At 38.9% G+C, this 12977-nt stretch overlaps 1 protein-coding gene across 2 annotated transcripts in view; it reads right to left on the minus strand.

Moving 5' to 3' along the window:
- LOC119705005 (myocardial zonula adherens protein) overlaps positions 1 to 12977 on the minus strand; it is a 50239-nt gene that overhangs the window by 19394 nt on the left and 17868 nt on the right. For both annotated transcript variants that reach the window (XM_038146890.1, XM_038146887.1), the window contains exons 4-10: positions 12885 to 12977; positions 10409 to 10522; positions 9395 to 9547; positions 6503 to 6628; positions 5520 to 5648; positions 3661 to 3746; positions 1416 to 1521 (exon numbers count right to left, since the gene is read on the minus strand). In XM_038146890.1, the coding sequence (XP_038002818.1) occupies positions 1416 to 1521; positions 3661 to 3746; positions 5520 to 5648; positions 6503 to 6628; positions 9395 to 9547; positions 10409 to 10522; positions 12885 to 12977 (807 nt within the window). The remainder of the gene's footprint in view (positions 1 to 1415; positions 1522 to 3660; positions 3747 to 5519; positions 5649 to 6502; positions 6629 to 9394; positions 9548 to 10408; positions 10523 to 12884) is intronic.

Here is a 12977-nt window from a genome sequence, read left to right on the forward strand (position 1 = left end):
AAAACAGAGCTGAAAGGACTTGTTATACCAATGCAGCCCACTAGAGGTCAAGTTACAACCAGAATTTTAAAATATATTTAGTAATAAAGGGCAAAATTTAGGCCACCATCCTCATGTATTACTGGATTCATTCAGGGTGCCACATATATCACAAATCCTTCAGAAAAAGCTCTGGTGTACAGAGATACAAAGCAGATGAAATAATTGTTCCAATAATCCATTATATAATTGTTCCCATAATCCATTAATTGGATGAATTGGATTATTGGACTGGAGAAACTTTCTTTATTAAAATACCATTGTATGAAGACTAAGTTCTGTTTTAGACCAGCTAGGATGCTTAAAAACAGTGATAATGGTGAACTAAACTAAAACCAAGACCTCAAGACTTGATATGTCTGATGCAACAGAAGAACTTTAATTCCTCTGTGTAAAAGACACTAGCATCACACAGCTGATCATACAGAAAGACTGCATCAGAATCTTATAAAACAAAGCATACATAAATACATATAAATACAAACTTGGCAAAAATGGAACGAACATCTCCATGCCTAATCAGAAATCCTGTGATTTCTGCACATTGTGAATGCAGAAGGAATGCCTTAGATTTGAGTGGTTTCTAAACATTTGATATCGAGTATATGATGTCCAGATACAAATCAAAGATATCTCATGAACACTCATTGTCTGTGCAGTAGGAGGCTCGTCTAATTGAGCTGTCAGCTTTGTAAAGCTCCAATTTAACTTATCTATTTCCTATGTCATTCTTCCCACTTGGACAAACAGAAATGTTTGCAATTACAGCCTTCTGACTGCAGAACAGTTTCCTGACACATAGGTGGCCTGTAACCTAAAGCATCTATCCAACAAAATTCCACTTAAAATTTTACAGAAAATGGCAGCAGCTAAGACGATGTCCCCAGACCAGGGTAAGAAGAGACAAGCAGTGAAAACCTGTGCTTGCTCACCTATTTCTGTGAGGAATCATATTAAACAAACAAACAAAAAACCTAAGCAAAATCTCCCAAAACCAGAAGAACAAAGCAATAAAGGTCAGCTTTTGCCTTCCACTTCTGCGCAGGAAGGAGACCGTTAATGACTAGAGCGCCTCATATCAGAGGCACCCTCTGAACGGTTCAAATTGAGCTGGAAGTTGTGTTGCATTTCCTGCACACCCATGAAGAGGTACAGAACCAGTGTCAGCCTAAAGATCACAGTATATAACCCACAGCCACTGCATTAAACTGCTTTCATCTACTCTTTCTGCTTCACTGGCTCCAGATGCTTAACTCAACTTCCACTATAACAAAGGTGGCATAAGGCAACTATACAAAGAACACAGTTCTCTTTGGATTATGTGCTAAAAGAATCAGTGCTCCCCAAAGACTCTGAGTTGTTTTACTACATCTCACCTCCTCAACCATATGCTTGACTTTCTTTTGCTGGCAGTGGACCATGTCATCCAGATGCTTGATCCGCTCTCTCAAGCTGGCTGCTACCTCCTCCAAATGCTGTGACCTGGCAAAACATGCAAGGGTCAAGCCTGTAAGTAGGGAGCTATGCAGTATAAGCAGAACAAGAACAACCCCCAGAGTCCACCATAAATCAGGACAGGCAAGTCAACTTGCACTGACAGATGTCAAATTGTCCAAAGTACATTTTAATGTGATCTTAGTCCAAGTGGCCGTCTCCACCCAAGTTATCTCACCTTTGTCTTGCATACTGACATGCTTACTCAGAGCCTGAAGTGCTGACAATTAAACAGTGTGACAAAACATCTCAAGGTGTGTTTTCCTTTAGTGAAAGGCTTTTAGACAACTAGATGTTTAGCTTCAGAGAGACATATTTAGTCTGACTTACGACTACCTGCAAATATTTTGAAAATGTATGCTAAACAAAAGCCAGGAAGCAGGTCTGCTTTCAAAGCTGTCTTACTGCAGGGGAGCCTTGAGTCAAGAATTTGGCAGAGCTGCCAACAGCAGCAGAATGCTAACTGGCATAGTATTAACTCCTCAGCAGTCAGCAGGAATGCTATGAATGGTTTAAATTTGTCCATACAACTCTTCAGATAGATTCTGCATTTCTTCAAATCTGTTTAATACAGAAAGTGAACTCCCACAGAACTCCTGCCACAAGCTGGGTTGGCAGCTTGTCAGAAAAGTAGCTGTAGAATATGCAAGGAAACCGGAGTGAAGCTTTTCCGTAAGTTTTTGTCTCTTTGGCCATGGGAGTCTCAATTTTTATCTGAATGTCCAATTCTTAAAATTTGTCAAAGAATGCAATTTCTTGCTTACAAAATAAACTGCTGTACTCCTAGGTTCAGGACTGGACAGAATTTGAGAATGGGAGGAGGGGAATCAAAAACAAAAAGGCTTTTTTCATCTTGGTCTGTGCACAGCAGAAAAAAAACTGTTAAAGCTGCAAATAGAAAAACCATTCTAAGACAAAGCAGCAGATGGCAAACTGTAAGACATGATTCCAGTGAATGACTGAATTGTATGCTGTTTCCCCCCAAAACAGTCTCTATTAACAGTGAAGTACTCTGCAGAAATGTAACTGCAGCACTTTGACAAGGACTCAAAAAATTCAAAGCATTGCTGCCGGTTTTTCAGTTTGGTGTATTAGCATCTCATATAACTTTAATATAGATTTTAATTGCAATTGTAGTAGATATTTTGTATCTCATTGGAAGATTCAGGATCTTAAGCCTTGATAGCAATGGAGAAATAGAACAGACATCCTTCCTAAGGTGGAGCTTGAGTGTCTGATAAGGTACAGACAGGTAAAGACAACTTAAGAATAAACCAGCATCATCTGAACACAGATTCATTGCTTGCATGGTATAGACTGCAACTGTGACCTTGCTTGCATTGCACAAATTCCTGCCTGAACACTGCCTTTACGCTTTGACTGCAGCGTAACTTTTCACACTGAAAAGGATTCACTGAAGCAAGATGTGTCTGTGTTATTCAGAGGTAAAGGAAAAAAGCAATTATCTTTCATCCCCATATCCTATGTTGTATGCGAGCGACATCTGTTCACTTGAAGTTATTATTTTAACAGGCTGCTGTGAAAAGCCATTCTTACTCTGAAACCAGAGAAGCTGGTCACAGATCAATACAAGGCACTGAGAAGCTCTCAGCAGGGACCTCCTTTCATGTTTATGCTTCCCAAAGAACAGCAGGAAGCCCAAAACCTTTAAACTTAATTTCTGGGTGCCACAGAACTGTAAGTAGTAATCAAGTACTGTTATTCAGTCTCTGGTTATAATTCATTTTTACCCACTGAAGCAGTGTCATATAAACCTTTGAGTTTAGATAGTGAAAGTATTCATAGTCAGGATCATATTCTTCTGAATTTGGGAATGCATGTTTAAGAAAAATGCAAGCTACAGATATGTCATAGCTTTTTCCACCTACAATGGACTCCTCACATTTGCAAACAACTTTTCAGAAAAGATGCATGAAGGTGGTCATTCTTGCAAAAAATAATTGTGTTGATATTTTACATGTCAATAAACCTACATTCAGATGGACAATCCCTACCAGGCTGCAGTTTTAAAGTTAAAAAAGGCAAAATTCAGATGTCTACAAAAACAAAGAAACCCCTCAAGTTTCCTAGCAACAGTAGAAGTTCCACAGGCAAGTCATATCTCACCTTTCACTGTCAGAGTTGTTTTCAGATTTTGCTCCAGATATTTGTAGCTCATTTAATTCAAGTTGCTTTTGCAGCTGGTGACGTTCCTAAACAAGAAAAGTTATCATTCAGTTCTCCATGTATCAAAATGTAAAGGCTTCACAAAGCATATTCCATTGCAATTCAAAACATCATTTGTGAAATTAAAATAGAAACTGATTAAACAAAATTCATGCATTTCCTATAGCCAAGGAAAACAGAATACAAATAATAAAATCAATTTTCCAGCTATGCATGGAAACAAGATCAGTTTTCAATTTCCTATATGAAGATGTATGGCTGTACTTGAAACGGAATTTTTTCAATAAAAAGATGAGTCATCAAAATCTTTAACTATGTAAAGTCAAATTGTCCACGTTATTACTCCAGAAAGATTTCACAATCCCAGGCTGAGCTAAAAAGTACTGCTGCATTTTCTTCCCCCAGAGTATTCCTGTTTATTTTTAAGTGCCCACCAGCACAGTGCTTGTGAAGATCTGTGAGGACTAGGGTCTGAGTCAAACAAGTTAACAGAGAAGTGTGTGTGTTATCCACCTTGAAGGCAATTTAAGAGGCATTCAGTCTCACTGGGTGAGTATGAGCCAGATAAGAGCAGTGAAGAACTAATGTGAAGGAACTCCTTTGTACTTGTGAACTGTACTGCAATCCTACATTCACTGCATAATACTTAAAAGTTGTAGGCTGAAGCCCAGATGAAGTTAATGGAGCCACTAGAGGGGCATAGTATCAGCTTGAGTAATTTCTCAGTGTAATCATTAATTCTACTAATGGATTTGCAAGCATTAGACAAAAGGGACTCAGTGCACATTAGACTAACCACTCGAGCCAAAAAAGACTGGCTTATAAAAATCTATTTCTCAGTAGATACTGATATTAAATATGTACTATACTAAAGTGAAATTGGTGAAAAAAAACCCGCTTCATTGGAAAGAGCAGATTGTACTCCCTCCCCTGACTAAAACACTCTCTGCTCCTGTATTTGAGATAGTGAGGCATGAATCCTTAAAGATGAGTTGCCTGCTACTGAATGAAATGAGAAGTGCCAAAGTACATCCAAGACCATTTCATAGTCACTGCAGCCAAGGCTGCCCTTGAGCTTCACATTCCCCAGCAGCTCCTCCTTGTTGGTGAGAACAAGGTCCAGAACAGCACCTCTCCTCACTGGCTCCTCTATCTACTGGAGAAGAAAGTTATCATCAACACATTCCAGAAACCTGGACTGCTTATGCTCTGCTGTGTTGTCCCTCCAAATGATGTCGGGGTGGTTGAAAAACCCCATGAGGACCAGGGCTTGTGAACAAGAGGCTGCTCCCATTGTCTGTAAAGGGCCTCATCCTTTCAGTCTTTGTGGCTGGGTAGCCCCCCACTCTGATGTCACCTGTCCCTTCCCTCCCTTTAATCCTGACCCTGTAGGTTCTCCATCAGCTTCTTACCCATCCCCAGACAAAGCTCTGTGCACTCTATGGACGTACCACAGCAACATTTAGAAGAGACTCTGGGTTATTTATGATTATTACTTGATTAGGCTTAAGACACCTTGCACACTGAAGAGACACTGAATGGTTTTTAAATTCTCCCTTTAAAATAATGGTTCATTTCCTAAATAAATGCTACCCTGTAAGGACCACCAAGAAGAGAGAATCACCTCCTCATCACAGGGTCTCTACGGCAGTCCCGGTGCATTTACTGATATAAATACAGTAACTAAGATGCAAACAGCAGTGGTATGTCACTGAGCAGGGAGCTGAGCAGCAGAACAATAACAATTTCCTCCATGCACTTGGTGCATTTCCTGTCAAGGCAGCAGTCAGCTCTCCTACCTCTTCCATGCGTTCAATCAGCCGGTCCAGCTCACCAATTCTCTGGTCTTTCTCCTGTATGCTTGTTTCTGTAATCTGCATCTTCTTGTTTGCCTCTTCGATAGCCTTCAGAAGCCGATTGGTTTCCTCCTACAAACAAGAACATTTACAGTCAACGTACTAATGAGGAACATTTCTTCTTCTTCTTTTTGGCTGTAGGGCCAGGCTAATAGCTGTTAAAGAACTCAAAGCTTTTCACTACACCTGCTCAGAAATCTGGAAGAGTTATGACCCTGAAAGTGAATTTGATATACAGCAAAAGACTGGGGGTACTTTGAAATACACAGGTATTAGTAAAGCATCATTATGACAATCCAAAAGAAACTTTTACCCATTTCTTAGATGATTTCCCTTCCCTTTCTCTGAGGATGCTGTTAAATAACACCATGAGAAAAATATGCTGCTGCAAAAGACAGCTTTCTAAACACCATAGCTGGCCTTGTTCAGCTTTGTACTTTCCTTACATGTAAAGCAATATGAATAAAAAGGAGCATCCATCTTCAATCTCCATCATTATCTGACTGAATAATTTTAAAAAATGCAACTGACAGTTCATAGAAAGGTTTCACTTGGGGGTGGAGGGAAACTGCAGGACAGGAGAGTTCTTGCTCCAGTAGGATCCAGTGAAGTTGTTCCCTTTCTCCTTCTTAAACTGTTACTTGTTAAAATTGGACATTATGTCTTCCTTTTTTAGAGAATCAGAAATTAAAAAAGCCTACTTACCCTATTTCAGATTTTGAAATCTAGATTGTCATTGATATTGCTATGTTTGAACACGTATTTTTCCTCAGTCCTACAACCCCAAATGTTTGGAAAGCTTAGTAACTATGGCACGACTAATCACAAAGACAGAAGTGAAGGAACTTGCATCAACTCCGGAGTATGAAACAATTGAGAAACGGCATCCAAACTAAGCACTGCTCTTACAGACTGGCTCTACATACCAGGAGCATTTCTTTCTCAGCCTTGTGTTTCTGTTCCTCTTCTCGCATTTTTTCCTCATACTGACTATACAGCTTTCTGGTCATCTCTCTCATGACTTCAGCATTGGCTTCCTGCGATGATTCCACCTATGAGAAGGAAAGTTGCCCCATCAGTAAGTACAGTATTGCTGGCAGCAGGAGAAAGAGAGTTCACATGATGAGAAAGTAAGTGTTTGAAGTTAAGCTTCAAAACCCCCTTGTTATAAATCTGACATTGCAAAAGTAGACTTCCATTTGCATCAAGGCCATTTACAGCATTCTGCCAATATTCACAGAATTTGAATCTGTACAAGTTACTGTTCCATCAAGTTCCATGTTGTCTGAAATTAGCTCATTTAGTCATTGCTGATCCAAGATCAGGCCATGCCTCTTTGCTGAACCATTCCATAACAGCCTCCAAGTCACTTGGTTTGTTTCCCCATTGAAGTGATATTGTCTCCCCCCACTATACTGAAGCATGGACAAGAGATGGACTAGACTCAACTCCTCTTTCTAGATGACCATGGACACTCAAAGCAATACTTTACTGCACTAACCTCCCTGCAATCAAACTGAAAATTAAAATTCTCAGGTGTGTGGAAGGGTTAATTTTTAACAACAGAACCAGAAACTTTACTAGAGCTATGGGGAAGAGGGCAGAATGGTAATTCAGAGACAGGATTTCCTGCTGTTGGCTGAAAACACTGACTTAACCACACCCTCAGTAATTAAACACCAGATAGGATATTCACAGCTTAGGTCCATCTAGTATGTAAACCACAATAAAAGCAAAGTGAAACAGCTAGTACAGAACTTAGTTCTCCTCCAAGAGATGCTGTGAATCAGCCACAGTTATAGTGAAATGCTGTGGGTGCTACAAAAATGACAGGAAGAGGAGGAATTAAGTGCTCCCTGCTGATCACCACACTTAACACAGCTACCAAATACAGAATTCTGATGATTAACATTTTGGGTTGGATTTTTTTTTTTCTATTTCAGGGACCAAAAGGTTTAGTAAACCCTTGGGTTCATCTTGCATGGCAGAAACAAGCTTGTTTAGTACCCTGTAGAAAAACAACAGTGTGTTTCATTCTTTGAAAAGGGATGAGCCCTGAAGGACTCCACTTGTACTGCAATTGTCCCCTCTGTCACCTCACCTAGGCCAACCCTGGGGCACAGGTAGTGACCTGCACTTCATGAGAGGGTGTGGAGTTAAATGAACCCTCCACATTTCAGGAAGCCTGAAAGAATCATATCATTTAGCAAAAGCCAATCATTAAACCCCAGATTCCTTAAGACAGACTGAACTGGAACAGGATCTCTGGCCTTTTATCTCCATCATTCCTTCCCTTACACCTTGTGCAATGAGGACAGTAAAAACAAGCTTAAAAAAAATGGATGTATCAGGGCATCTGTTATAACCCACTTAAGCAACATCTCCACTCTAAGTTACTAGAGATTTATGAATAAACCAAACCTCAATAAGCCCCACAGGTGTGTTCTCCACCCAGAATGTAATCATGGTACACAGTGGTTACTGCTTTCCAACACTAACCTCCCAGATCCCACACCATCCCCTTACATTCACTCCTAGAATGAATTCCCAGAACTCCTGGCACCTTTTGAGACACAATTTTATATTTAACTGTCAAAGACAATAATGAGGTATATTATTCTCTAACTTGGTACTAAAACTGAAAGTGTGAGGGCAAAATTTACACTTTTGCTGTGTAAATGCAGGGCATGTATTCTGCAGAGCTTGGCGTGCTTGAAGATAAACAAATCCTTATGCATTCAGTTTAACTGAGACTTAAGCTGCAGTTCCTTGCTCTTAGAAGCAGACATACCTTTCCCTGACTTGCTGGGGCATGTCCTTAATATTACAGTGAAGCCCATATTTCTGTTTTAAAATCTTAATTGCATCATCTTTGCATCTGTTACTTGGTTTTTCCCTCTTTTTATTCCTGCTGACAACAACAGGTGCAAAATACAGCTACTTTTATAGCCTGTAGAGCTTCACTGTGAGAGGAAAGCAGAACATGAAATGCACTTTGTTTTCTTGTTTAATCATTCATCATTAGGAATGAGTGCTAGTCACTAGAAAAACAGCCAGAAAGAAACACCTTCTCTCACAAGATTAAACATGAATATAGCTGCAGTCACCCTAATTTCAGAAATTTTAACAAAAATAGAAACAAATTTTTCAAAATTTGACAAATTCTGATGTAGTACTCTATCCCAATTGGTCTACTTTGAGCAATTTTAACAGAGACAAAGGTTTTCAGGGGGAGAAGGTATTGTTTGTTTTATTTGGTTTTTTTGTGGGCTTGGTTTTTTTGAGATTAAAGGAATACATTTGGCTGATGAGGGGAGAACACAGTCAAGCTTTCTGTCATATTAAACCTTGCAGTTTGTGTTTTATTCCCTTGCATTTCTCTGAAAGAAGTAAGTTAATTCTCTTTTGAAGAGGCTTGCTGTTACCTGCTGACCACACGCTCATAAGACATAACAGACTACCTATTAAAAATGGTGCAATACCAAAGAAACTCAACACCAAGAAATTCAGGTAGCAATGTGCAGAGTTGTAATATTCCTTCACTTAATAATTATGGACATTAATAATCACTTAATGGTTTGAATTTTCACCTGCCAACATCTCATACTCTTATGTTACATGTTATGGGAAGACTGCCTGTCGCCAGCTGAGATTCTTTGTTATTAAACCAGTATTGATTCACAGGAATAAGGGAGCTCGAGGGCATGACAAGGGCATGGAGAATGAAGAACCCTTTACAGACAAGGCCAAGGAATTAATTTAACATCCACCTAATGCCCTTACTGTGCAGTATTTTTAGGGGAGTTTATATACCACACCTTTAACTTCAGTAACTGATTTTCAATTTGTGCCGTTTCCAGTTGCTTTTGTTTCTCTCTCAGCTTTTCCATAGATTGCTCGTGTGTATGTTTTAAATTCCTTATTTGTTCCCTTATGTCTGTGTTCTCCAATGTAACATCCACTAGAGTTTTCTAGAAGAAAGAGGCAAAGCACATATTAAAAATCAGAACAATTTGATGAATTAATATAGGCAAGATATTATGAAACAGACAGCACATTTAAAGAGCTTTCTGACATATTAATGCAGTGTGAACAATTTTGAAAGTTTTAACATTTAAAATTATGGCTTTTGTTGTTGCTAGAAGGTGTTTCTGTGAGGAGCATACTCAGTGAAATCGAGTCCTGGAACACTATTAAAAAAAAAGGAACATGGATACATTTCAGCATGAATAATCTTCCCTTCTCTCTGAGGGCCATGCAATACATACAAAATGCAGTGGACTGAAAACATGAAAGTAATGTACAAAAGCATAACATTCTTGTTACATACAAGAAAGCAGGGACTGTTCAGCTCAGATACATGGGAATTTAGAAGTCTTTAAAAATTAAAATTCATTTCCACCTCGTCCCTCCCCCTGCATTTCACAGGTATGTAAAATCTCACAAGTGTCTGGCATCCAAACACGCCACTTCATTTCTGTTACCAACTGAAGGCAGAACTAAGTCAGGAGATGCACCATTTTGCACTATACAGACCAAATCACATTTTCACCTTAGATCCTTCATAGAGACATGACTTGTGGTATTAGTCTGCTGCATATCAGTATCTCTTCATATCTCTTTATTGTACATTAGTTTTAATCTTTTTAAACACAAGAACTTCTGAAATGTTTTTCTTTGTTTCCTAAATGAGGTGCTTTAGATATCCAAGACAGTACTTTATGGTGTTGCTTAGTGTTAGAATCTGTATCTGTCATCCATGTTTTCTGTATGCTTTGAAATCCATGTTAGAAAAGGCAGCTGTGAGCTGGGAAGCAGCTGTGAAGATGTACCTGCAAGTCTATTGATGCTGATGTCAAGGAGCTGTTCATTTCGCTAAAGCTATCTAAGGCTGCAGCCTGCACTCGCACATGATTCTCTAAGGATTCCTGATGAGCATTTGTCACCTGAGCAGGGAAAAAAAAATAAAAATATTTATACAGAATAATGACCAAGTTTACCTACTCTTTCCAAGAGAGCTACAGAAGAAAAAGACACCAAGGTCGTTTTCACTTTACTAGGATGCTTAAAATATACAGGCCTCAAAGTATATTCTTACAAACAAACAAACAAAACTCAAAATCCAAATAATCTAACAGAAATAAGGCATGAATATCTACATTTATTGTTAGTCTGCATTCACTGTATAAGCTGTTCTTTTTGAAGGGACAAGAGGACAATTGGCAGCTGTCTATTCAGACAGATTATGTACATAGAGCGGGCAGATTGTAAAAATTCAGAGTGAAAAGCAGAAGAATGCAAGAAATAAGGAAATCTAGAACTGTGAATTGTAGAAAAGCCTTAATTAAGAAGGAACTGACTAATCAGGTACATAGAGAAGCAACATCAAGAAGACATAAGGATGAAACAGTACAAAGCAGGAAGGGGAAGCTAGAGGGCTTTGTTGTGTGAAAATTAGTCATTTTTGATAGGTACACACACATATGCTTAAAAACTGAAGGGGGGGAGGGGAAAGACACAAAATGACATCATTCAAGAAGAGACCAAAACTCAAACAGTGTAAATAATTGTGAATGATCCAATAATAAAGAGGAAAAGAGTGTTACTAATGAAAGCCAGCCAGCTCACATTCTTAGATGGACCAGATTTGCTTAAGAAGAAGAGAAGAACACCAGGGACTGATACAGGGGACAAGTGTGTAGTAACCAAGCCATACACAGATTAGGTCAGCATAGGGAGTAGAGGCCAAGTAGTCACTGTTAACCTTCCATAAATGTGTGCTCATGTAAGACAAACAAAAGCAGAAATGCTTTGGATGAATTAAGAAAGTTATAAGGTAAGAACTTGCGAGAAGAAGCCCAGGTCAGGATACTGGAAGAGCAAATTTCAAACAAACTTTACGAACAAAAAGTTGTCCTGGAAATTGGAAAGATAAAAGCACAGTGATTGAAAGCTGAAGCAAAGATTATAGAAAGGATTTTAAACAGGATTCGGAAATAGCACAAAAGACAACAGTCATGTAAAACCAAAATCAGCTCCCAGATAAATAACCAAACAAAAAGCTCACATTATTAGGAAGAACAACGCTTGTGCTTCCTTTCAGGCAGTCTAGAGTACTGAAAAAAAGGGAAGGATATCTCCTAATGTGCCATTTATGTCAGAAGGAAGCTTCATGAACTGCTAATTCGCTGGAGAACTAGATATTCTGTCAGAGCTGGTCAGAAACCCTTAATTAAAGAAGAATTTCTGACTCATGCAGGATTTCTACTGGTCTGACAGAAGTTCTGGAAGATCAGGATATCATCACTGCTATTCAGTAAAGACCAGCAGCAAAGACAACAAAGCTGCACCTGAATCAGCATTTCCCACATGCATCTGGGGGGAGAGTGAGTCTTGTTGGCAGCATTATGACTATTTAACACAGTTTGCAGAAATTGAGCTTTTTCTCTCTCTTCCTCTCAAGTCAGGGTGATTTTTTTTCTATTTTTTGAGACCAGTTCCACAGAATGAAAGTACAAGTTTACAGCAAGTTTTGATTTTTGTACCTAAGACAGCATGCAGGGAGCTGACAGCCTCCAAATGAGGATGGCAGAAGGGCACAAGTCAAGGTCCCTGTGCCTTGAAGTCAGAATACTTTTAATTGCCAAACCTTCCTCTGAACCAGGGCTGTGAAAATCAATGCTGAACATAAATTCAAAGCAAGTTTTCAGGGGGATTTTTTGGATCAAACAACTCAGCAGTTTAATATGAAGGCTATTTACAGAGTGCAACAGCTTTTATTGCTAAAGCAGCATGTCAGAAGAAAGGCAGGTCATTTAATGACCATTGAAATGTTCCATTAAAAACCAGAAGGTAAGTCAGTTTAGCACTTTAATACCAATGAATATTGCGACTTCTACTTCTTTTACTTAGTGTTTAGACAACAGAGCCAATAAAACAGGGCAAAGTGTTGAAATAATTTCAAATTATCAGTTTCTCCTCATTATTAATGTTATGTATTTGATTCACCTGCAAGCTGTTACATCCATCTCCATTAATTACCAATACAAACTGGCAATGGTATAAAAATCATTCTTTTATTTCCAAGAATTTCCAGCCAATTAGTAATTTCATATGCAAAAGCATCCCTGTCCTGCTTTACCTCCCTGGATGGAAAAATAAAGAACAAAAGGAAACCACAGATGTCACATAAAACAATGAACTGGAGTGGTTGGGGAGACTAGTTCTGCTAAAGCAAAAGGAAAGTTTCTAGATAACACTGGGACAGTTATTCCCATATGCTTTCCCTGCAAATGAATGGGTACTTACTTTCAGTTCATTTGTAAGCTGCTGTATTTTTCGTTTCATTTCATCATATTCACCATACATTTTCTTTCTTACTTTTTCCAGAGTTGCTCTCAC

This window comes from Motacilla alba, chromosome 10 (genome assembly GCF_015832195.1).
Source record: "Motacilla alba alba isolate MOTALB_02 chromosome 10, Motacilla_alba_V1.0_pri, whole genome shotgun sequence".
NCBI lineage: Eukaryota > Metazoa > Chordata > Aves > Passeriformes > Motacillidae > Motacilla > Motacilla alba.